A 21465-nucleotide genomic window follows, 5' to 3' on the forward strand; every position below is an offset into this window, starting at 1 on the left:
AGATTTGTGTTGTATGTCCATCTTCTGGAGACGTGGAATATTCAATATACCTAAAGGGAGACTCAGATGCTAACAATTACTCTAGCAACCTGCCAAGGCCGATATTGGAAAGTGCAAATAAACGTTGATCATCTCTTGGAATGGAAGTGATGAGATCAACTGGATCCATTTGATTGGCATCTGGAGCTTGCATTGTACTTCCTATTGTATTTATATGAAGAAAATATATTGCCTTCAACCATTAACAGCCATAATACTCAACCTATTGGCGTAGTGTACGGATATGGATCTATCGAAGAACGTGCTTGTCAACTAGTTCAGCCCTGCTGCCCTGTACACCTCAGTAGTTTGGATATAGCCCGGTAGGTTGTACTGACACATAACGTACAGTAGGATTGGAGATTGGATACCTCGGTAACGCCTTCACTGCCAGCCCTTCAGGGCCCATTTACCCCTGATATCGAATCAATTAGCAATTGCGGAACCTGTTTGCGTGATCCGTGATCCCCACGATCGACAGGAGAATTGTCGATCCACGCGTCATGTGTGGACCTACTGGAGAATGGAATCATGGTCCATGATGCCATGTGGCGACAAGACTTAGGCAAGGTTGAAGCGCTGGAGATGCATTTACTACTGTAGGTATGGTATAGGTATCCAGTGTCCGATTTCAAGGTAACCTAGGTTACTACGAAGTAAACCTACCTGTGCTATGCAGGTGATGAGATACCGACTGGTTGATGCAAAACCAGCCCGATCAGGTAGCTGCACAGTTTCTAGTAGAATGTTCTTGGACTACTTGATCTGCAGAGATCATCCAGGGGGTGAAAATCAGTGATAATATTCTTCAGCCTTAATTTGCTCCACCTCCCTGTTCATGTGGACCGTATGACCGGATGTACGGACGGAGTAAACTATGAGAAAAGAATATGGAGTAGTGTCCAGGTCAATATGAAAACAATCATTGATTCCACTACAACTATTCGCAACAGTCACAGGCAAGACATTGTCGTGAGAATAAACAAAAAACTTTTGGGGAAAAGGGGTATTCACAAATGCGACAGTTGTCTTGCATCATAACAAAAACACAAGTTGGTGTACATGAAGTCGTTTCAGGGATCATAGGTCGTTGAGGCGGGGGAGTCGGAGGTAGGGTTGTTCTTTTTTTTTGTGCTTTAGGGAAAAGGGGCGTAAGAATAGAGAGGGAATGGGGGTGATGGATGGTAAGAGTGGTGAGAGCAAAGAGTAAAAGCAAAAGAGAGCAAGAGAAGCTCAAGCAAGGTGCTAGATTAACGAGCCCAGCGGGAGAAATCCAGATTCTGGAGAATATTCGTGTCCGCAGCAGCATTCCACTCGGCGGCGAAGTCGGTCTGCACTTGAGATGAGCGAGACGGCAACTCCTCTGAGAAAATGTTGGCTTTGGTATTCCGTCGCAGACCTGGGTAAACACCCTCAGCGGCCTCCGCACCCTGGGCCTGGGCCGTGAGAGCACGCTCGCGGACTTTTTTGATCTCCCGCAGACGAGTGCGCCAGGACGAAGTATGCTCGCCACCCTTGTTGTTCCAGACAAGGGCGAAGACAGACGCATTGAGTGCCAGAATGCGAACGAAAGCTGCAAGATTCTTGCCCGAAATGATCTTCGGAGTCGCAGCTGGTGAGACGTCAGGGAATCCGGCCTTGCTCAGGACCTGCACGCTGTAGTAAAGCTTTTGCGGGTTGGTCTCGCCCTTGGCATCGCCATTTTCGTCGTAGGCAATCCGACATGACGGAGTAATGACAATGTTGACCGAGTTGAACTCGGATGGGATGGTGTCAAAGTCGAAGGGCAAGTTGGATCGGTTGAACACGATAGTGACATGGTTGTTGCCAATGTTTCGCTTTTTATTGACACAGGCCGGGTCACGGTCAAGGTCTGTGGGCATCATTGTTGCAACGTGATACACGATCTCCGTCACACGATCTCGCCAAGCATAAGTATTCTCTCCGTCGGTGTCAGCGTACAACCCCTGCGGATTGAACTGAGGGTTCCGGAGTGACACTTTAGTTCCCAGCCCGGATAGCAAGTGCTCATAATCTGCGGAACCACCAGTATTGGCTAAGATATCGGCCTCTTTTGTCTGGCCATTGTCAACATAGACGATGCCAATGCGGTGACCATCCACAATGTCGGTGCGGTCGAAACTGCTGATCGCACGTCGGGTGATATCGTCTTCGGGGACAGGAATGGGCTGCATGACGGTAGGCGTAGGGAAGGCTGTAGCAGTCAATTGGAGCATGATGTGGCTCGGGAGGACTGCCGTTCGCATAGAGTCTGAATGCAAGTGAGCATCTGGAGTTGGAGGGACTTGATGCGGCAGCACTGGGGCCGTCCTCTGTTGGTAAACAGAGTATGTCGTCCCCGATGCCTGGCGCTTCGTGACCTGAGATATTCCAGAGACCCCGGCAGTCTCAACGGTGACAATGCTCATGCCGACGACCCAGGACTTCTTCACAACGGGACCATCCTCGGGGGAAGGGGGGAAGGTTTCAAATGGAATGGTATCTCCTAGATCCGAATAAGCAACTCGCTGCATCAGATCAATGAAGACTTGGCTTTGTTCTTCCACCACTTCTTTGCCATGTTCATCGTGATATATGAGCCTGCTGGTGATCCAATTCACGTGTTTAGGTCGATCCTGTAGCTTCAGAGACAAGAACCAGAAGACCATGACATGGTAGGTCAGATTGGAGATGTACTTGCCCATGCCATCGTGGGAGGACTCCATAGCTTCAGCTGCATGGGAAGCAATCTCCTTTGCCCCGGCGCTGGGTCTTGGAGAAGGTTGTTGAGGGGCACGTAGAGTAGATTCAAAAGCTTTGTACCGCTGCTCCCGAGAGGTCTGCAAAAACCGAATGCAGATGCCGAACACAGTGCGGATCTCCTCCTCTCGCAGATTGACATAAACATCGGGCAACCGTGCAAGCAAAGCTAAAAACTCCAAGATGTGAACCGCGATGTTGGACATGGTGATCACCTTTGACATTCTGTCAAGAATACTGTTCAACGATTTCGTGACCGACAGGGGAATTTCATGACAGCAGAGCGACAGCGCTTGAATGCACCCACGGGATGTGCCGCCCCACGATCCGATGATACCTTGCATGAATGCCCGGACGAGGTCATCTTCTTCACTTTTGGCAAAGTGATCATGATAGCTGACGAGCATGCAAAGCGCATCGAAGATACAAGCGGCCACATCGCTCTTTTTCAATCCGGTAGTCTCGGGGGGCTCGTGGAAAGTGCCATTTTTCACCTGATCACACAAAATGCTGCGAAGGAACGTGATCTGAGGAATGGCATCCCGGAAGAAGTCTTTGTTGCCGAGCTGAGGTCCGAGATGAGTAAGGATATAGCTGTATACATCCCAATCTGCTTCTCGTTGCAGCAAAGTGATCACAACTTCGACCCACATTTTAACCTTCAACACCTCAGGGAGCTTGGTATCTGTGGGAGCTGATTCGGTGGGAGAGGATCCAGGCTGGTGGGCGTAGGCAAACACGACAGGACTAGACTCTCCAGGTGGTTGCTCGGGAAGCACTTGTGGTTGCGCATATGTCCACACAGGAGCCGTCAGCTTTGATCCGCGGGCTGATATAGAGCCACGTCCCGGAGCCGACTTCGACGCCGATGTTGACGCAGGCTCCCTTATTGGAAGCTTTGAGGTAGGTGAAACAGGGGTGTTATCATGAGGAACTTCGCTGGCGGGGCTGTCGCTAGGGGCTTGTAGCTTAGAGCCGCCATCGAGATTCCGACCAAGCACCTCCATCAAGAACTCAGTTTCTGAGGTGGATATGACTGTCACTGAACCGATGGAGTCGCACCGCAGACGGAAAAGTAGCTTCAAAACGGTCAGGCGAGAGTCTGTTGGTCGACTCGGTGATTGAGCAATATCCAAGAGTGCCGCAAATACCATCACAGCCTTGGACGAGGAGAAGTTCAAAGCACGCAGCATCATCTTTACAAGGCCCACCGCACATACGTTTGTTAAGCTCAACTCCAAAATACTCGTGGTGGATGTTCGACGTTGGGATCCCTGGCTAGGTGGGTGCTCGCGCGCTTCGTCTCGGGCTGAATCCACCTGCATCGGTGCTCCAATGGTATCGACCAAAAGCTTGAACGTGTCATCGTCGCTGTATTGTATCGCCGGGTCCGTTAACAAAGAGACCAGCGACTCCAAGAAAAGAAGATCATGCTCGGCGGAGAAATCTTGCAGTAGAAGTTCAAGAAGACCGTGCTCAGGCGCGAAGAGCCGAGCCTCATGACCAGAAAGAGCTTCTTTCAACGTGTCCAAAGCCAAAATGCGGATGTCAGAGCTTTGCTTTCGTGGCTGATCTCGAGACTGAACAAAACGCTGGACGAGTTGGCGGCAATGGTGAGACCAGTTCGGGTTCCCGGAAGGGTAGCAAAGTCGGTCTTCTCGAATGGAATGGATGATGAGTTCAGCCTGCGGAGGCTCGATGTGCTGGTAGATCTTCATGAGGAACCGGACCGTATGCTGTTTTTGCTCCCGGTTAAGTTGCTCCCACTGCGATTCAAGCACAGAGGCGATGTGGATGAGATTTGCCAGAATGTAAGATCTGGTTTCGTCGTGGGTTGGTTTGGGTTGGGTGCCGGCGGAACCAGTCGGGGAAGGAGCTGACTCGTCAACCAACCTGCGAGAGCACGTTATAAGAAGGTTGGCGAATGTCATCCAATCATATTCTAAGGCTATACGAAGATAGTCTCCTTCTAGAATATTCAAACACAGGTCCAAAAGATCTGTATCCACTTTGCTCTCATCCTTCTGGGCAATGACCGTTAATGACTCCATCAGTTGGTCAAAGGGGATCTGGGGCATGCCCTCTTGGTTGTATGCACGGATGAAATCAGAAAACACGTAAAGGGTACCGCGGAGAACATTCAAATTTCGGCTTTGTTCAACAGTGCACGAATCCCTAAGAAATTGATGGAGGGTGTTCACCATTTCCGCCTGTCGCCGTGATTTAGCCAAATTGCGTACTGCGCGCGATGTGGGCCCAGAAAGGGATTTGACTGATGCATGAATGCTGCAAAGGACTTCCAAAAGAGTTGGAAAGCTTGCATCAGGCACATCGGCATACATGATGACTGCGTCGAACACAGCTAAAGAGTTCTTGATATCAGCTGCAACACTGGTGCGCCTGCAGGTGGTGAACGTTTCTGTGAGAAGCAGTTCGATTTCCTCTGTAGTTGGCTGTTTTCGCTGCAAGGTGATCAGGTCGACTGCGAATTGGAACAGTTCTCCTAGCACTGCTTCATCGTGACTGGGGCCATGCGGTTTGGCCACCTTTGCTTTCTTGGCCTTTAAACGTGCGGATGCAATAGATTCATAAAAGGGCACAATCCACGAGGAAATGATGTGAAGAAGCGAGGAACCTGCAAAGTCCAATTTTCTGCCATGGTCGGATAGAGAAATCAACGACTGCACTCGTCCAGCAATCACGTCGGGCTCGGATGGGGAGGCGATTGATTCGAAAACCAGGCGCCTAGCCGATGGAGATAGATCTTGGCGGGCTGCAATTGCTTCTAATAGTCTGGAGCCACTTTTCTGCGCGTCCAAAGAGCTTTCATGATGCAAAAGGTACTCCGCCGCCTCCCAAAGCAGCACTGACTGTTCTGAGCTGAACCATGGAAGAGCCCTTGATAACAGGTCCGCTTCCTCAATCGCCTGCGTCAAGTTCTGCCTCTGCGATAAATTGTGAAGTGACGTTTCGAAGTCCGGGCCACTGGGGGTGTCCGAGGAACTCGACACGACGCTACCACGATGCATTGATTCGAGTCCGTAGATGAACCGATGTATTACGCGACTGTCTGTGTGATACAGCGACTCGCTGCTGCTTTCTTGTAAAGAGACCGGGGAATGCGATTTAGGTCGACCAACACCTAGAGTTTTGAAAACATCTGCGAAGCTGGTTGAGGAGGTTGACGAGGGCTTGTGCTGTGAGAATGGTGGAACATCATCGGAAGACATCCGCCCAACGGCAGAAGATAAGAAGAGTCAGGAGGACAGGGCACGTGAACTATTGGACAAACAAGTTAGTACAGGTATCGCATCATCCATGATAGATCCGAGTCGACGGCGACGACGGCGCGTGGACGCATATGCGAATAAAGTATGCTTACCTCTTTAAGAACTGAAAATAATACTTATAACCACATATATGAACGCTCCGCTAAGAAATGCACATACGGGCACTGGTACGATGCCGAGCAAGCTCCAACGGTGGGTATGAGGTGATCGATCGTTCCGCGCAAACTGACACTGATCGGCAGCGGATGATGTGAATTGGACCAGGGCGGCTGGGTTGGACGATGAATATCAATGGAACCAGTACCCACCAGATCGATGACACAACAAGTATATTGAGATGTGGATTGAGGGGGTATCGATCAAGCTTTAGGAGATGGCAGATATTCAGCCCAATCACCTGATCTACCTGAGTCCTGATGTCACACACCGCCCGAGGTAGATAGGGCAAAACGGGCGGTGAGGAGCATATCAAATCTGATTCAAAGTTCAGCCAGATTGAAACCAGCGAACATGTGTTGAAGTGTGATTAGATTAGGGTCAGATATGGCTACCTTTAGAGTAGTGTATGTAATGTAGACACGTATTTTTCAGCTCTCTCCCAACATTGTATACTATTCGTGCTTGTCTCCTCTCCCTGCCCTTCTGATAGCTTGAATCACATGACTGACCACTTTATCGGGAGGGCAGAAAAAGTCAATCAAGTGGGGGGCGGTAACCACAGAAAGGCGCTTCACATCTGGGCGGCTTCAAAAATTATTTCCCTTCTTTCTTCCCCCTTGGCAGAAGCCAGGAACGGCACCCTACATTTCTTTTTATCTTGAGGGTATTTGTATATTCTGGTGATTCCTTCTTTAATTCAGTCTCAAATTTCACATATACCCTCTCCGCCTTCTTTTTATCCCCTCATCGCCAAGATGAAGTATGTCGTGGTTTCTGGAGGTATATATCCTGAGTCGCTCTTTTATGAACAAGCAGTGGCTGACTCGTGTGTATTATAGGTGTCATTAGTGGCATCGGGAAGGGCGTAATCGGTACACCTCTCTGAACAGAAATAGAAAATGTCCGCTCATTCTAATGCTTTTTCAGCCTCGAGTACCGGATTGCTGCTGAAGACACAGGGTGCCCGAGTCACCTCAATCAAAATTGACCCCTACATGAATGTCGATGCGGGAACCATGGCCCCCACCGAGTATGTGGTTTATCAGCCCTGTGTGTGATAACTGTTCCTGATTGTGATTCTTAAGGCACGGAGAGGTGTTTGTGTTGAACGACGGTGGTGAAGCCGATCTCGATCTCGGTAACTACGAGAGGTATGTTCGTCTCTACATGGATGTTGAGGAATTGAGACTCATGGATTTTGCTTGTGTAGATACCTTGGAGTTACCCTTGGAAGGGATAACAACATCACAACTGGAAAGGTCTACAAGCATGTGATCGAGAAAGAGCGCCGCGGTGACTACCTTGGACGTACGGTGCAAATCGTTCCGCACTTGACAGATGCCATTCAGGACTGGATTGAGCGTGTGGCTAGAACACCCGCAGACGATAGCAATGAGGAGCCCGACGTTTGTGTTATCGAGCTTGGTGGCACACTCGGTGACATTGAAAGTGCTCCTTTCGTTGAGGCTCTGCGTCAGCTGCGTCGTCGCGCTGGCAAGGACAACTTCGTTCAGATTGTATGTCTACTCCCAAAAAAACTGTGTGTTCTACCTCGGATGATGCTAACTCAATCCCAGCATGTTTCCCTAGTCCCTGTCATCCACGACGAACTGAAGACCAAGCCTACTCAGCAGGCTATTCGGGACGCTCGCTCAGCTGGATTGAGCCCGGATCTCATTGCATGCCGTTGCGAAAAGCCCCTTGACAAGGCCACCACGGATAAGATCGCTATGTTCTGCCAGGTCGAGCCGGAGCAGGTGATTGGCGTGCACAATGTCACATCCACCTACCATGTTCCTCTGCTTCTCGAGCAGCAAGGTTTCCTTGGCGTTCTGGGTGACCTTCTCAACATGAAGAAAATGGATATCTCTGAGATTCAGTTGGCCAATGGTCAGTCCACTTGGAAACAGTGGAAGACCCTTACGACTGCGCAGGAGCATACCTATGAAACCGTCAACATTGCCCTGGTTGGCAAGTATGTCAGTCTCCACGACTCCTACCTGTCCGTCATCAAGTCGCTCGAACACGCGTCCATGGCTTCCCGCCGAAAGCTCAACATCATTTGGGTCGATGCCTCTCACCTTGAGCCTGAATGGGAGGAGACCAACTCTAAGGAATACCACAAGGCCTGGTATGACATTCACACTGCCAACGGAATTTTGGTCCCAGGTGGTTTCGGTACCAGAGGCACCCTTGGAATGATGCGCGCTGCCCACCATGCCCGCACCAAAAACAAGCCTTATCTTGGTATCTGCTTGGGTATGCAGATTGCTGTGATCGAATATGCTCGTAATGTCTGTGGCCTCGAGGGCGCCAACTCTGTCGAACTTGACGAGCGCACTTCCCACCCGATCGTGGTGTACATGCCCGAGATTGATCAGGTGAACCTCGGCGGTACTATGCGTCTTGGTTCCCGCCCTACTCTTTTCCAGAAGGATACCGAATGGTCCAAGCTCCGCTCCCTTTACGGATTGGACCGTGCTTCCATCGATGAGCGTCACCGCCACCGTTATGAAGTCAACCCCGAGTATATCGACCAGCTTCAGAATGCCGGTCTTCACTTCATCGGCAAGGATGATCAGGGTGAGCGCATGGAAATTGTTGAACTGAAGGAGCACCCCTGGTACGTGGGTGTTCAGTTCCACCCTGAGTATCTCTCCCGTGTACTTGCACCCAGCAAGCCATTCCTCGGATTTGTTTCTGCTGCGGCTGGTTGCTTCGACCAGGTCAAGGCCTTGTCCCAAGCGAAAGAGGTCGAGTTGGCTAACGGCGTTAGCAACATCGTTGTCTAAGCATTGATGGTTCCGATTAATGGTGCCACAGGAGTTTGTATTTGTCACGAAAAGCATATGATTATAGAGATTTACATAGAAACCAATCCATATTATTTAAAGTCATCGTAACGCCTATGTATTGACTGTTGTAGTGCAACAGTCGTATCTGGACTCCGTACCCTTCTCAATCAGCCCAAGCTACTGAGAATATTGACTTCACCGCCTGTGGCAGAAAGATGCTCAAGCATGTGACATACTAACCCTTTCAGGCTTAGCGTGGTTGCTGTGTTTATGTGGGCTGTTACAATTATTGAGCGCTCGCATCATCTTTGAGCTCTGGATCTGCTATCTTTTTTCCTTTTGTCTTTGCAACAAACTTGATTCCCTTTGACATCTCTGAACTACTTATTCTTCATTTCTTCAAACCATCTTTCCATTTTTTCCTACCTATCCTCATCTATCCCCCTCCCTCGTGTTGATACCCCACGTAACAAGATGGCGGAGGGTCTTGGAGCTCTGTTAGAGGCAAGCTTGGATCCCAGGCAGAACAAGGCCGGTAAGTCCAATGTGCTGGCTTCAAATCATTGGAAAAAGGCACTGACACAGGTTGGATTTCCTTTCAGCCGAGATTACTCTTCGTCAGGAAGAACAGAAGCCTGGATTCTCGGTACAGCTTCTTCATATCACCGCTTCGGAGACGACACCTTACAACACCCGTCTTGCCAGTGCTCTATGCTTCAAGAACTTTATCAAGCGCAATTGGACCGACGAGGATGGAAACTACAAGCTGCAGGAGGAAGAAGTTGCAACTCTCAAGCGCGAGTTGATCTCCTTGATGATCGCAGTCCCGCCAGGGATCCAAAGTCAATTGGGAGAGGCTGTCAGTGTTATCGCTGACAGTGATTTCTGGGAGCGCTGGGATACTCTGGTTGATGTAAGTGTTGGCCATTGACAACGCATTGTTTTGCTATTATTGACAACGTTTCTTTGTTTAGGATCTCGTTTCGAAGCTGTCACCGGAAAACCCTACCGTCAACATCGGTGTGCTGCAAGTGGCGCACTCGATCTTCAAGAGATGGAGACCTTTATTCCAGTCTGATGCGCTCTACACTGAGATCAACCACGTTCTCAGCAAGTTCGGTACTCCGTTCCTGGCCCTGTTTGAGGTATCTACAACTTTCTACCTATTTTCATCAAGTGCCATATGCTGATACTTCTTAGGCACTAGATAACTATCTTGAACAAAACAAGACGAACAAAGAGAATCTGGCACAAGGGTTCACTCAACTAAATCTGATGGTCAAGCTATTCTACGACCTGTCGTCCCACGATCTCCCTCCTATGTTTGAGGATAACATTTCCGGAATCGCCACAATCTTCCTCAAATATCTGACTTACGATAACCAATTACTCCACACCGACGATGAGTCAGATGCTGGTCTGTTGGAATACGTTCGCGCCGGAATCTTTGAGGCTCTGACCCTATACGTCCAGAAATACATGGATGTATTCCAGCCTCACGTTGGCCAATTCATTGAAAGCTCGTGGCACTTCCTCACAACTATTGGCCAGGAGACGAAGTATGATATTTTGGTCAGCCGCGCACTGCACTTCCTGACGTCTGTCGCGGGCATGCCCGAGCATGCTGTTGCCTTCCAAGCCGAGGAAACATTGGCTCAAATTGTTGAGAAGGTCATCTTGCCGAATGTCAGCCTTCGCGAATCGGACGAGGAGCTCTTTGAGGATGAACCAATCGAGTTCATTCGACGGGACTTGGAAGGATCCGACAGCGAGACCAGACGACGCGCTGCCACCGACTTCCTCCGCAAATTGGCAGAGAAATTCGAGGAGTCAGTGACTCGGGTTGTACTCAAGTATACCCAGCACTACTTGGCTGAGTATGCCAAGGACTCCTCTAACTGGAAGGCCAAGGACACAGCAACATACCTCTACTCTGCTATCGCCGCCAAGGGCACCGCGACCTCCTCGCATGGTGTCACTGCCACGAACCAGTTGGTCAGCATTACAGATTACTTCCAGCAAAACCTGGCCGCGGATCTGATCAACGAGGACGGCGTACACCCGATCCTGAAGGTCGACGCCATCAAGTATCTGTACACTTTCCGCAGTATCATCACCAAGGAACAGTGGCAGCAGGTTCTCCCTGTGCTGGTGAAGCACCTGGGGTCATCCAACTTTGTTGTGTACACCTACGCCGCCATTGCTTTAGAGCGAGTGCTTTTCCTCAGCGACAGCCAAGGACAGCCAGTCATTCCAGCGACGGATATCCAACCGCTCGCTAAGGATCTTTTGGAACACATCTTCAAGCTCATCCAAAGCAACCCGGCCCCTGAAAAGGTGCAAGAGAACGAGTTCCTCATGCGTTGCGTGATGCGAGTTCTGGTCGTCATCAAGGATGGCGTAGTGCCTTTCACCGACCTCGTGCTCCAGCGCTTCATCGACATTACCAAAATCATCAGCGCAAACCCAAGTAACCCCCGATTCTACTACTTCCATTTCGAAGCCCTGGGTGCTTTCATCCGGTGAGTTTTCACACAATCTTCCCTTTCCAAGCGCCAGAGGCTGACTTCGTGATAGGTTCGCTGCTCCTGCCAATCCCGATAAGCTTGAGCAGGCTCTCTATGTGCCCTTTGCCGGTATTCTCCAGAACGATGTGCAGGGTGAGTGAAATCGACGGAAGCCTACGTCTCTCGGAACCATTGAATTGACATGTTTTAGAATTCATGCCCTATGTTTTCCAGCTCTTCGCTGCGCTGCTCGAGGCCAATCCATCAGCCACGCTCCCCACCTATTACCAGGAGCTTATTGGTCCTATCCTAATGCCCGTGATGTGGGATTCCAAGGGAAACATCCCTGCCTTGGTCCGACTGCTTACCTCGATTATTCCTCGTGGCTCGAAGTTCATCTTCGAGAACAATCAGCTTGAGCCCATCCTTGGTATCTTCCAGAAACTGGTTTCCACCAAGGCTAACGAGAGCTTCGGATTTGACCTCCTGGAGGCCGTCGTTGGTAGCTTCCCACCGTACGTTTCCCATGTTGAAAAAGGTCGATTTGATGGTCAGCTAACACTGTTTTCGCTAGAACTGCTCTTGAGAACTACTTCAAGATGATCATGCAGATCATTCTCCAGCGTCTTCAGAATTCCAAGACTGAGAACCTGACTCTCCGATTCGTCCGCTTCTTCCACTTTGTCTCGGCCCGGAGTGATACGGGTTACAATGTCGACTTCTTCATCAAGGTCACCGATGAAGTTCAAGCAGGGTATGTGTCGTTACCCGCCTCATGTGATTTGGTGATATACTAACTTTTCTCTAGACTGTTCACCCCTGTCTATATCAACGTTATTCTGCCCGAGACTCAGAAGCTTGCCCGTCCCTTGGATCGCAAGACGGCGATCGTCTCCTTCACCAGGACCATTGCCGGCTCGGAGGCATTCGCCACTCGCTACAGCCAGAAGGGATGGGGCTTCACCTGCACAGCCTTGCTTAAGCTCCTTGAACTTCCGCCGCTGCCTGCCGGCAGAGATGATGTGATCAACGAGGCTGACATCGAAGACATGTCCTTCGGCGTTGGATTCACGCCTCTGAACACAATCCGTGCTCAGCAGAAGGACCCCTGGCCCGAAACTGGAGCCGATCTCAAGGCTTGGGTGGGCACATACCTCAAGGAGGCCGACAAGACGCAGAATGGCCGCGTGTCGCAGTTTGCCAATGAGCGTCTGGATGACCAGTCAAAGGCTGTGCTCGCAGGCTACATGTCTTAGAGCTTTGCTATGACATTTTCCTTATTTTGAAAACTTGAAGAAAAAATTGTTTGAAACCGCAAGACCACCCTTGCCCAATTCCCCCTTTACACCATATATTGTATGCATGTTGCGATGAGACCCTAGATCCATGAATTAAACGTTTGATTTTTACCATTAGTATTACCATAATCATACCCATCAGAATGTAGATCTCCGAAAAAGACGCTTCATGTATGCAGTAGCCATAATATACAAGATCCCAATATGCAAGAACATCATCCACTAGGTACCTAGGTCTTCCCCGAGTCACCAGCCGGTTTAGATTCCTCCGGCTTCACATCCTCGTCCCAAATGATTTCAATCTCATCTTCCTCTTCAACCTTCGACTTTGCCCCATCCTCAAGCTCCCGATACTTCCTCCTTGCCTTCTTCATCTTACTAGCCTTCTTCTTCCGTGCCGCCGCAGCCTTAATCCCAATTCGACTTTCCTCCCCCTTCTCCTTAGCCTCAACCCTATCAGCCAACAAGGATCGCGCAATCTTGGCATTCTGCGATTGCGAGCGCGTCGCTTGACATTTGATTACCACCCCACTGGGCTTGTGGATAATTTGCACCGCTGAGTTGGTTTTGTTCTGATTGTCGTTAGTCTGAAATGTCGTGGGAATTTCAATTTGATTCTGGAAATTGGGAAACGTACAATCTTCTGTCCGCCAGGCCCGGTGCCTTTTAGGTAGGATATCGATATGTCTTCGTCGTTGATTTTAAGACGTGGTGGGAGGGGCTTGGAGGGGGCGATGGGGGTTTCGCTGAAGAGGCGGATTGGGGCTGATAGTGCCCGTGGTGTCGTCCAGCGACGTAGACAGGGGATCATGGTTGTAGGGCTGGGCTTGTGGTTTGTTAAGGATGAGGTTTGAGATGTTGATAAGATAAGCTGATGATGTAGGTATTTTGGCTTCTCGGAATCAATCCGATGCCTGACTATGTGCACATTGGATGTCCGATATGAAAGGACTTCATATCAACAGTCTCTCTACACAGTATTGGAAATGCTCGTCAATCTTTTGATATCTTTGCAGGTCGTCGCATGTAATCGACTACGCTAAACCTTTTTAGGTTTGACTCCGGTTCGTATTTGCCTGCAAAATCAGGCATGAAAAAGGCATAGTCGAGACCACACGACGGACAGTAGATCAGTGTCTGAGAGAGTTTGATTATATAGGTGGAAGAGAAAGTATACAAATCAATAGTTAGCAACTCTCAATTTAACTATACCGATTCCAATACTTTGACATAAAGTACCTGGTACCTGATACCTCGGCGACAATTGGTGGGGCAACGGGTAGCAGGTACAACGCCGACGGCAAACACGGAAAGGGGAAGGGTTTTGCAGTTCCCCAGCTTCGCGACTCTTATCCGCTCTCTTTTCTAGACTATTCCCCGATCCACCTCAACGTCTCCGTCCTCAATACCGATCCTAACGAACCTCTTCTACCCGCTGATATCCCCGCGCTTTCCGGCGACTTCAACTCTTTACCGCCTGTCCGAGCCGTGTTGATTGGGAATCCGTCCACTCGTTCCTTTATCTGTACCACCACATTCCAGTATAAGGACCTCCTTCAATCCTCCGAATACCCCCACCATGATAGATATTATCATCTGGGCCATTTCCAGTATCCTTCGCTGGATGCGGTTGAAGGTCTACCAATATGAAGTGACCTTTTCCCTTTACATGCTTACACCGATTGAGAAGTTCATCTTCAGTACGTTGCGCCATCCCAAACATGTCAAGTAAAATAAACTGACCATGAACTCCTTTCCAGACACCCTGCTCCTTGGCCTCTTCTCCATGATCGCAATGGGAACCTACATCTACCTCCCCGACCACCTCCGCGCCATCGGCGGCCGTCTCTACTACTACTGGGCTGGCGAGCGCTTGTTCAGCTCCAGCCGGTTGTCGATCAGCTCGGTCTTCGGCGAGAACGGGGTCGCCACACAGATTGGCGGTATGGTGTATGAGACGGCGAAGCAGTCCGCTACTACCACTACCGTACGCATGGCTGAACTGTGAATATGAAGCGCGCGGAAAATGGTTGCTTTTTGTATTATTGCCGAGTGAGGAAGCGGTTAACATCCGTTGGAGGATGCATCCTGAATTCCTGAGAGATACCTCGTATCCACTCTTCCTATCAGCTGGCGCATGTTTGGAGTTCTTGTGTTCTGGCAACTGGGGGCATCCTTATGAACTTGCATTGTCGCAATGCGGCAGATTACATTATTATTAATTCTTGTCTTTTTCTTTTCCTTGGGTCTTTCGCATCACAGGCTGTTTATATATCTGTCTCTTTTTCTTCTCTCGACAGAGTCCTGTGGTCAATGAATACCAATTTGTGTCATTGGAAACGTGATCATGAGTTCAAGTTGATATTTGCACACTTTTCCATCTGGATGATATACAGAGAGTGTAGATGGTGGAAAACAAAAAGAAAGCAAATCCCAGAACGCCCTCGATGCCAAAGCAGAGTATTGTACAAGTAGGCTCCATGATCGGCAATAACTCCACACCGCGATGCCAATTCCGCGCTCAGTCAACAAGCCCAGAAAAAGAAACCTAGCAACAGCTATCGCCCTTCATTGCTCACTCTGTGTCGCCTGACTCTGCTGAGCCTGAGCCTGAGCCTGCAACCGAGCCTGCTCCGCGGCCTCCGCCTCCGCGATTCTCCGCTCCCGCTTCACAGCATCAGCCATGCGCATCCGCGCCAATTCCTTGTCAATCTCCTCCTTGTCCAGCGGGATCTTATGCGATTGCTCTGCGGTAGGCCAGAAACCCTTTGTCGCGAAGCGGTCATCGAGGTTCGTGCCGAAGTAGTACATCCAGCCGATTGGGAAGAGCACGTACATGCCAAACTGGTCGAGTGTTAGTTGCCATGAGTCTTGAGCTAATAGATGCCAGGGATGCGCCAATTGCCATTGCTGGTTGGAGAGTGTGGAATACGCACCTTCAGGACTTCGAGGTTGCCGCCTTGCAGCTTGCGGAAGATTTGCGACATGGTGTGGGTTTGATACTGGTTTTTGTGTCTGGGGTTTGCGCTGTAGGATAGGTCGGGTGTGAGATTGTTGGGTTCTTGGATTTGCCTAAGTGCGCTACTCCGTTGTTGTTGAGAGGCAGCAGCAGCGAAGTGTGGAGGTTGATCTTCAAATCTTGAGTGGTGCCATCCATGGCTTGTCGACCAGTCACGGGCGGGTTATTGGATTGGAGCAAACAGGGCAAACACTGAGGCCTTAGGCATGAAGATTCGTTCATGGTCACATGACTGAGAATATTCTGGTTTGGTGCCTGGGGCAGAACAGAAATACAATTTGATGCCTTACTCGTCCGTGACCACTTGCTCTCTGTTTTCTCCATCCACCTACAACTAACGTTCAACTGAGAATGTCGAGTCTCATTCAAGGGACAGCCTATGTCCTATGATCCTATCTCATGACTGCTTTCCAAAAGCTAATATCCAAAGCTAATATCTGGTCATTCTCAGATGGGAAGTGGGAACTCGGATGATGTGTGCAATATACTGCGCTTGGGCCGACAAATTTGTCCGAATCGCGTGTACCCTGGTGTCAGATGGTGCAATGAATCATACAAGTCTCTTATAGTAGAGCAAAGTTCGCTTTATGGATTGCATGTCTTGCAACTATCGATGTCACCGGAGTTGCTCGGTCGATCCAATCTAAAGGGGGCATAATCGGCCTGCCTACATCCATTTAAGTACCCCTGTCCATGATGCCATTACCAATAGGCTAAAGTCTATGAATGTACGTGTGCCTGAGTTGATTTGCTATATTTAGATAGTCCTATCAACTTGATAGAGCTATACGCAGTATTATATAGGAAATACGCGAGACGATCCCAAGTTCGAAAACAAAACCATCGCGCAAGGAGTACATAAGGTACGCACGTCTAATGAGAAGTATCTCTGTTTTATTATTTGGGAAAGATAGACAGATTGTCGAATTTCTCAGGTCCATCAGCTCTGCTATTGGCTGAATCTTTCCCAATACGACTTCGTATCTGGTCAATCAATTGTCGAGAAACTTCTGGCAGACTCGAGGGAGGCTGGAGACCCCAGCCCGTTACCAGAGAGTTCGTCAATAGGGAAGGCGAATATGTATGACTCCTTGTTGGTCATCTGCGAGCCCATGGCGGAAGGGGTGTTGGTAGCTCAATGTTTGGCTCTATATGGAGTAGATTGTAGGTAACCTCGGTTGCCTTCACTGCACGGTCTTTTCCCCTATGCCGTTCGCGTTAGACTAGGTTGCGAACGTTCACATCTTTCAACCTATGACCCCTTATGATGCAAATGATCCTTCAGGTACGCTCATCGAGGTGAACCCTCCTCCACCAGCCCCATTGCCGCGAGCCGCAAGCGAAGCCCCCGGAGATTTATCTGCACATATCTTTTAAAATTTCCGTGGTTCATATTCACCCTGCGCTTATTACAGGCCAGAACAAAGCTGTTCTCCATTAAAAGTCATCCTCAGGCCCGAGCGTGGTGGTACGTTAACATTCCAGATCCCAAATTCTTGGATTGACATTCCTGAAAGGGCCTGGCAAAACTCTCCCCTTCATGTCATTGGACCCTAAACCTTCCGAACCACAAGAATCTTGCCTATCACATATCTTCTCATCCCCGTTGAAAAGATCTACCTCGTTCTACGTCACGGAGTAGCAAATCAAGGGCTGAACACCAGCATATAAAAGACTCGTTCTATCACCTCGCCATTCACGTACCATCTCTCTCCCAAACTTCCATCTAATCCCCTAAACAAACTTTAAACTCTCTCACAATGAAGGTCGCTACCATCTCCACTTTCTTGGCTCTGTCCCTCTCCGTGGCTGCCATGAAGAACACCATGGAGACCATGATGCGCGCCACCGGCCAGTGTGACTCCGGCGACATTGCTTGCTGCGACTCCAAGGAGACCATCTCCGGTGATGGTATCCTCGGCAACCTCCTTGCCAAGGGTGCTCTCAACGGCCTCATTGGAAACGACAACGCTGCTTGCGCTAAGACTGATGTCCTCGGCGATGTCAACGTTCTCGGTATGTTCCCGCCATGGTGTGCTTCGTCTCTTAAGACTCCATGCTAACTTGCTACAGCTTCCTCCGACCACTCCGAGGCTGGCCCTGTCTGCAAGAACATCATTGCTTGCTGCCCCCACGGCGCCACCAAGGTAAGTAACGGAACATTCGTTAAACCATATCCAGCTAAAGAGCTGATACTGACCAATTTAACCAGTGCTCCGCTATCGATTCTTCCCAGTAAGCTTGTCAACGGATGTGTCGGCGTGCAGAAACATGTCGACCTCAATAGCTACGGCTGTGGAATATATGGGTGCTTGTCAGACAGGGTTTTCAGGAGTATACTCTATCCTTAATCAATAATATTGGATGTATCAACTTTAGTACACAGTAGAATTCTCTGTCGCGTTGGCCAATCGTAGCTCCATATGTTCTGTTCTTGCTTTACCTGGGTAGGACTCCGAGGAGTATTATCTAGCAGCGAAACAAGCCCTAAGCCAGCTTCAAATCTTCGCACTTTGCCTTCGAATGAATATTTTCAGCCCCATAGGGCTAAAATAGCCGACAATCGAGCAAGACTACGACTACATCTTCATAGACTTTTCTAGAAACCAACCTAGGCATGGGCCTTCAGAGAACACTTCAATGCCTTCGTACAGTAGAGCTGGAGACAATCCCACACTCCGAAATTCCCAACCATTTACCTACTGCGTACCTATAGAGGTCCAATGGAACCTAGATAGTTGAATCCACCATGGAAAGGAAAATGTAACCGTTGCAAGTGGACTCCCGTCTACCTACTATATATGTGGGACTGCCTACAAGTGACATATCCATGACTTTGTGTTATGCGATGGATGATGCAGATAAAGAGCCGAGCACCCCTCGTTTTTGTTTTCGTATAGATAAAAGACTCATATCGACATTTATTATATGCGAAGTGCATTTATCCAGAGATATCTGATTCGAATGTAACAGTCGTGAGGTAGGGCTAGATAGAGTGGTGATCCATGACGTCAAGATGACTAAGCGTGCTGTTTTCGGACTTCACCTCTCGAGAGGAACATCTTTCATTCACATTCTCAGCTGATTTTGGGAGGTTCTTGTCTGCTAGGAATCCGAATAGTCTAGAAACGTGTGTCTCATATGCTGTCAGCTGTGTGAGCAACATGCGAGTATGGTGGTCTGATCACCCTCGTTTTCGTAGTCTTTGCATACCTTTAGTCGCTAGGTTAGGGCTGACCGGCTGACATGACCCCCATCGGGGGTGGAGATCAAATTGAACACTGACCCCTCCATAGTAACTAGGGACAAGGGGGAATGTGTCCAATTTGCCACACTTCAATGGTCCCTGGTGTGCCTAAAGGCTAGATGGATGTGGATAATGGTCAGCCCAGCTGTTTTAGTACAATCGAGTACCTCACCCCAGGGTCTGGGGGTCATCCCCTTAGAACCCCGATCCAATCAGTGAATGCAACACCAACCACGTTGGGCAGATAGCAATGAAAGCCCCCACTCCGATCGATCTGGAGATCTCCGATCCATATTATCACCCACCCGCAAACGGTTAAGACTCGACTCGACTCGACTTGGCCATGATCTTAAGACTTGACATGACTGTGATCGAAGTTGCATCAAATCGCGCACAGCGGGCTATAAAGTAGTTCCGCTGTTCTGTGGAAAATTGGGATTTCCTCAACATAATCAGATATCACGACATCTACCACCTTCTACCACCTTCTATACACATTCACAATGAAGTTCATCGGAACCGCTGCCTTCGTCCTGACCATGGGCTGCGCCATGGCCAACAAGCTTGGTGCCTCTCCTGCCATGGACGGCGCTAAGTCCCAGTGTGGCTCTGGCTCTATCTCTTGCTGTGACTCCACGGAGAACATTAGCGCCGATGGTATCCTCGGTAATCTCCTTGCTGGCGGTCTGTTGAACGGATTGCTCGGCAACTCCAACTCTGCTTGTGCTAGCACCAGCCTCATTGATGAGTTGAACTTGCTTGGTATGTGATATGTCTCTGATCGTTGCGGGAGAAGGGATCGCTGACTTCGTGAATAGCCCAGGTCAAGAACACCAAGACCGGACCCGTCTGCAAGAACATCATTGCTTGCTGCCCAGAGGGAACCAAGGAGGTGAGTTGGAAATTACCTAGTTGTGCTGTCTTGATAACTGACGATTGGGCAGTGCATCGCCGTCGACAACTCTGGAAACTAGATTGAAGAAGGTTGATGGTGGAGTAATAAAGGTTCAAGCCAAGATGTCTGTTGTCTCTTAGACAGATCCTGGGATTAAAAGTTACAATCGTAGATAATATTAATACTACGTCTGGCGTTGAAACCAACTTGAGATAGCAAGTTGTAGAAGAATCCCAAACCCCAAGTAACTCCAAGACTATGTGAATCGTTCAATTGGGCATACTGATTCCCGGGTGCCTGAGACTTAGCATATCATCCCTCTCATCCATCTGTCCATTGTCACTCCTTATTCTGACTCTCCAGACTAGCCGGACCTGACGCCTTTCGCAATATCGCTCTCGCCAGCGGATTCCGGATCTTGTCATTGATGTCGCTGTTTGAGCCTTTCATGCATACGTCCCAAAGTCTATAATTTGGTGGTGTCCGTAGCCACCCTTACTCCGCGCCATATAATTAAATAACAGATCAGACGCGGCACGTGTCGGAGTGCCGGGATTATTGGGGCAATTCGTAGGGATATAGATTTGCCAGTTGCCGGCAGACTTGCCAGTTGGCGGGTGGCTTACCAGTTGACGGGAAGGATACTGACAACTGGACAGAAGACTATTGCTGATATTTTATTTAGAAAGGTAATGTACACTTGTCCTGTTGATATAGAAAGAAACATTGGAATTATTTGAAGCAGAGTTGCAAGAAAGCTCATATGGCAAAGTGCACTTGTATTCAAGCCAGTATGCCTAGCCGGTAGATACAAGACATGTCCAAGCTGTGTCTCCGAGAGAGAAGAGAACAGAGAGAAGTGAAAGGGAAAGAATATCTTCAGAAGCCAGACAGTGTCCTGAGTATCCGCCTCAACATAGCCAAGGTGGTCCCGGACAGCGTGCGCCTGTGTTACAGGTCGTGGAGGACTTGGGGCTATGAGGCATGTGACTTGAGGGAGACGGACAACGGACACATAACAAATCTAACAATAAGGGAGGGGCACGTGCTGCTTATCGGACAGGATATCAGCACGTCCTGGCGGAGATGTTTTCCTTCCTTCCTTCTCTCCTCATGCTTAGTTGCTTTGTCAGGACGTTCCATGCATGTTCAGGGTCATTCTTCACCCAATCTTGCAGCTCCTGGAGGGTCGTGAGTTCCGTGGAGTTTTCTTCATCATCGGTGTCATCTCCTTTTTTAAAAACGAGAGTTGTTCGTGTGTTCCCCGTCTCCTTCTCCTTGCGGAGGCGGGAACTTCTTCTTTCCGGGGCAGACATCTTCTGCGGTTGCTGGTTCGGTCGGAATTTGTGTTGGGTAAGCGCTTAGGTAGTTTGACTTATCGTCAGGCGACAGTCGTCACTCAGCTAGAACGCTTGTTGAAATAAGAAAGATGAGACTTGTTACCTTGTATGCAGTA

General features: G+C 49.3%; 9 protein-coding genes across 9 annotated transcripts; 5 read left to right on the forward strand and 4 right to left on the reverse strand.

The window, feature by feature from the left end:
* Window positions 1-1289: 1289 nt before the first annotated feature.
* Window positions 1290-6029, reverse strand: N7515_004160 (putative GTPase activating protein (Tsc2); the record flags this gene model as incomplete). The annotated part of the gene is made up of 1 exon (XM_056664904.1): window positions 1290-6029. One exon carries the CDS (start codon window positions 6027-6029, stop codon window positions 1290-1292), a length of 4740 nt encoding a protein of 1579 aa, XP_056523961.1.
* Window positions 6030-7003: 974 nt separating this feature from the next.
* N7515_004161 (putative CTP synthase) lies at window positions 7004-9040 on the forward strand (the record flags this gene model as incomplete). The annotated part of the gene is made up of 6 exons (XM_056664905.1): window positions 7004-7028; window positions 7088-7120; window positions 7176-7278; window positions 7334-7399; window positions 7459-7765; window positions 7826-9040. The coding sequence occupies 6 exons, from the start codon at window positions 7004-7006 to the stop codon at window positions 9038-9040; spliced, it is 1749 nt and encodes a 582-aa protein (XP_056523962.1).
* Window positions 9041-9517: 477 nt separating this feature from the next.
* Window positions 9518-12806, forward strand: N7515_004162 (uncharacterized protein; the record flags this gene model as incomplete). Its single annotated transcript, XM_056664906.1, has 8 exons — window positions 9518-9578; window positions 9646-9956; window positions 10018-10188; window positions 10244-11565; window positions 11621-11703; window positions 11762-12065; window positions 12125-12304; window positions 12359-12806. 8 exons carry the CDS (start codon window positions 9518-9520, stop codon window positions 12804-12806), a joined length of 2880 nt encoding a protein of 959 aa, XP_056523963.1.
* Window positions 12807-13078: 272 nt separating this feature from the next.
* On the reverse strand, window positions 13079-13659 carry N7515_004163 (peptide chain release factor family protein; the record flags this gene model as incomplete). Its single annotated transcript, XM_056664907.1, has 2 exons — window positions 13079-13420; window positions 13486-13659. 2 exons carry the CDS (start codon window positions 13657-13659, stop codon window positions 13079-13081), a joined length of 516 nt encoding a protein of 171 aa, XP_056523964.1.
* Window positions 13660-14427: 768 nt separating this feature from the next.
* Window positions 14428-14856, forward strand: N7515_004164 (serine palmitoyltransferase small subunit family protein; the record flags this gene model as incomplete). The annotated part of the gene is made up of 2 exons (XM_056664908.1): window positions 14428-14548; window positions 14609-14856. The coding sequence occupies 2 exons, from the start codon at window positions 14428-14430 to the stop codon at window positions 14854-14856; spliced, it is 369 nt and encodes a 122-aa protein (XP_056523965.1).
* Window positions 14857-15428: 572 nt separating this feature from the next.
* On the reverse strand, window positions 15429-15835 carry N7515_004165 (uncharacterized protein; the record flags this gene model as incomplete). The annotated part of the gene is made up of 2 exons (XM_056664909.1): window positions 15429-15692; window positions 15785-15835. Coding segments are annotated over 2 exons (315 nt in total), but the record flags the coding sequence as incomplete, so codon positions are not given.
* Window positions 15836-17627: 1792 nt separating this feature from the next.
* N7515_004166 (hydrophobin family protein) lies at window positions 17628-18106 on the forward strand (the record flags this gene model as incomplete). The annotated part of the gene is made up of 3 exons (XM_056664910.1): window positions 17628-17883; window positions 17941-18014; window positions 18080-18106. The coding sequence occupies 3 exons, from the start codon at window positions 17628-17630 to the stop codon at window positions 18104-18106; spliced, it is 357 nt and encodes a 118-aa protein (XP_056523967.1).
* A 1511-nt stretch (window positions 18107-19617) lies between these two features.
* On the forward strand, window positions 19618-20088 carry N7515_004167 (uncharacterized protein; the record flags this gene model as incomplete). The annotated part of the gene is made up of 3 exons (XM_056664911.1): window positions 19618-19876; window positions 19933-20006; window positions 20059-20088. The coding sequence occupies 3 exons, from the start codon at window positions 19618-19620 to the stop codon at window positions 20086-20088; spliced, it is 363 nt and encodes a 120-aa protein (XP_056523968.1).
* Window positions 20089-21076: 988 nt separating this feature from the next.
* N7515_004168 (uncharacterized protein) lies at window positions 21077-21325 on the reverse strand (the record flags this gene model as incomplete). The annotated part of the gene is made up of 1 exon (XM_056664912.1): window positions 21077-21325. One exon carries the CDS (start codon window positions 21323-21325, stop codon window positions 21077-21079), a length of 249 nt encoding a protein of 82 aa, XP_056523969.1.
* Between the last annotated feature and the right edge of the window lie 140 nt (window positions 21326-21465).

This window comes from Penicillium bovifimosum (assembly GCF_028826915.1).
Source record: "Penicillium bovifimosum strain IBT 22155 chromosome Unknown utg000003l_segment0_segment0, whole genome shotgun sequence".
In the NCBI taxonomy this organism is placed as follows: domain Eukaryota; kingdom Fungi; phylum Ascomycota; class Eurotiomycetes; order Eurotiales; family Aspergillaceae; genus Penicillium; species Penicillium bovifimosum.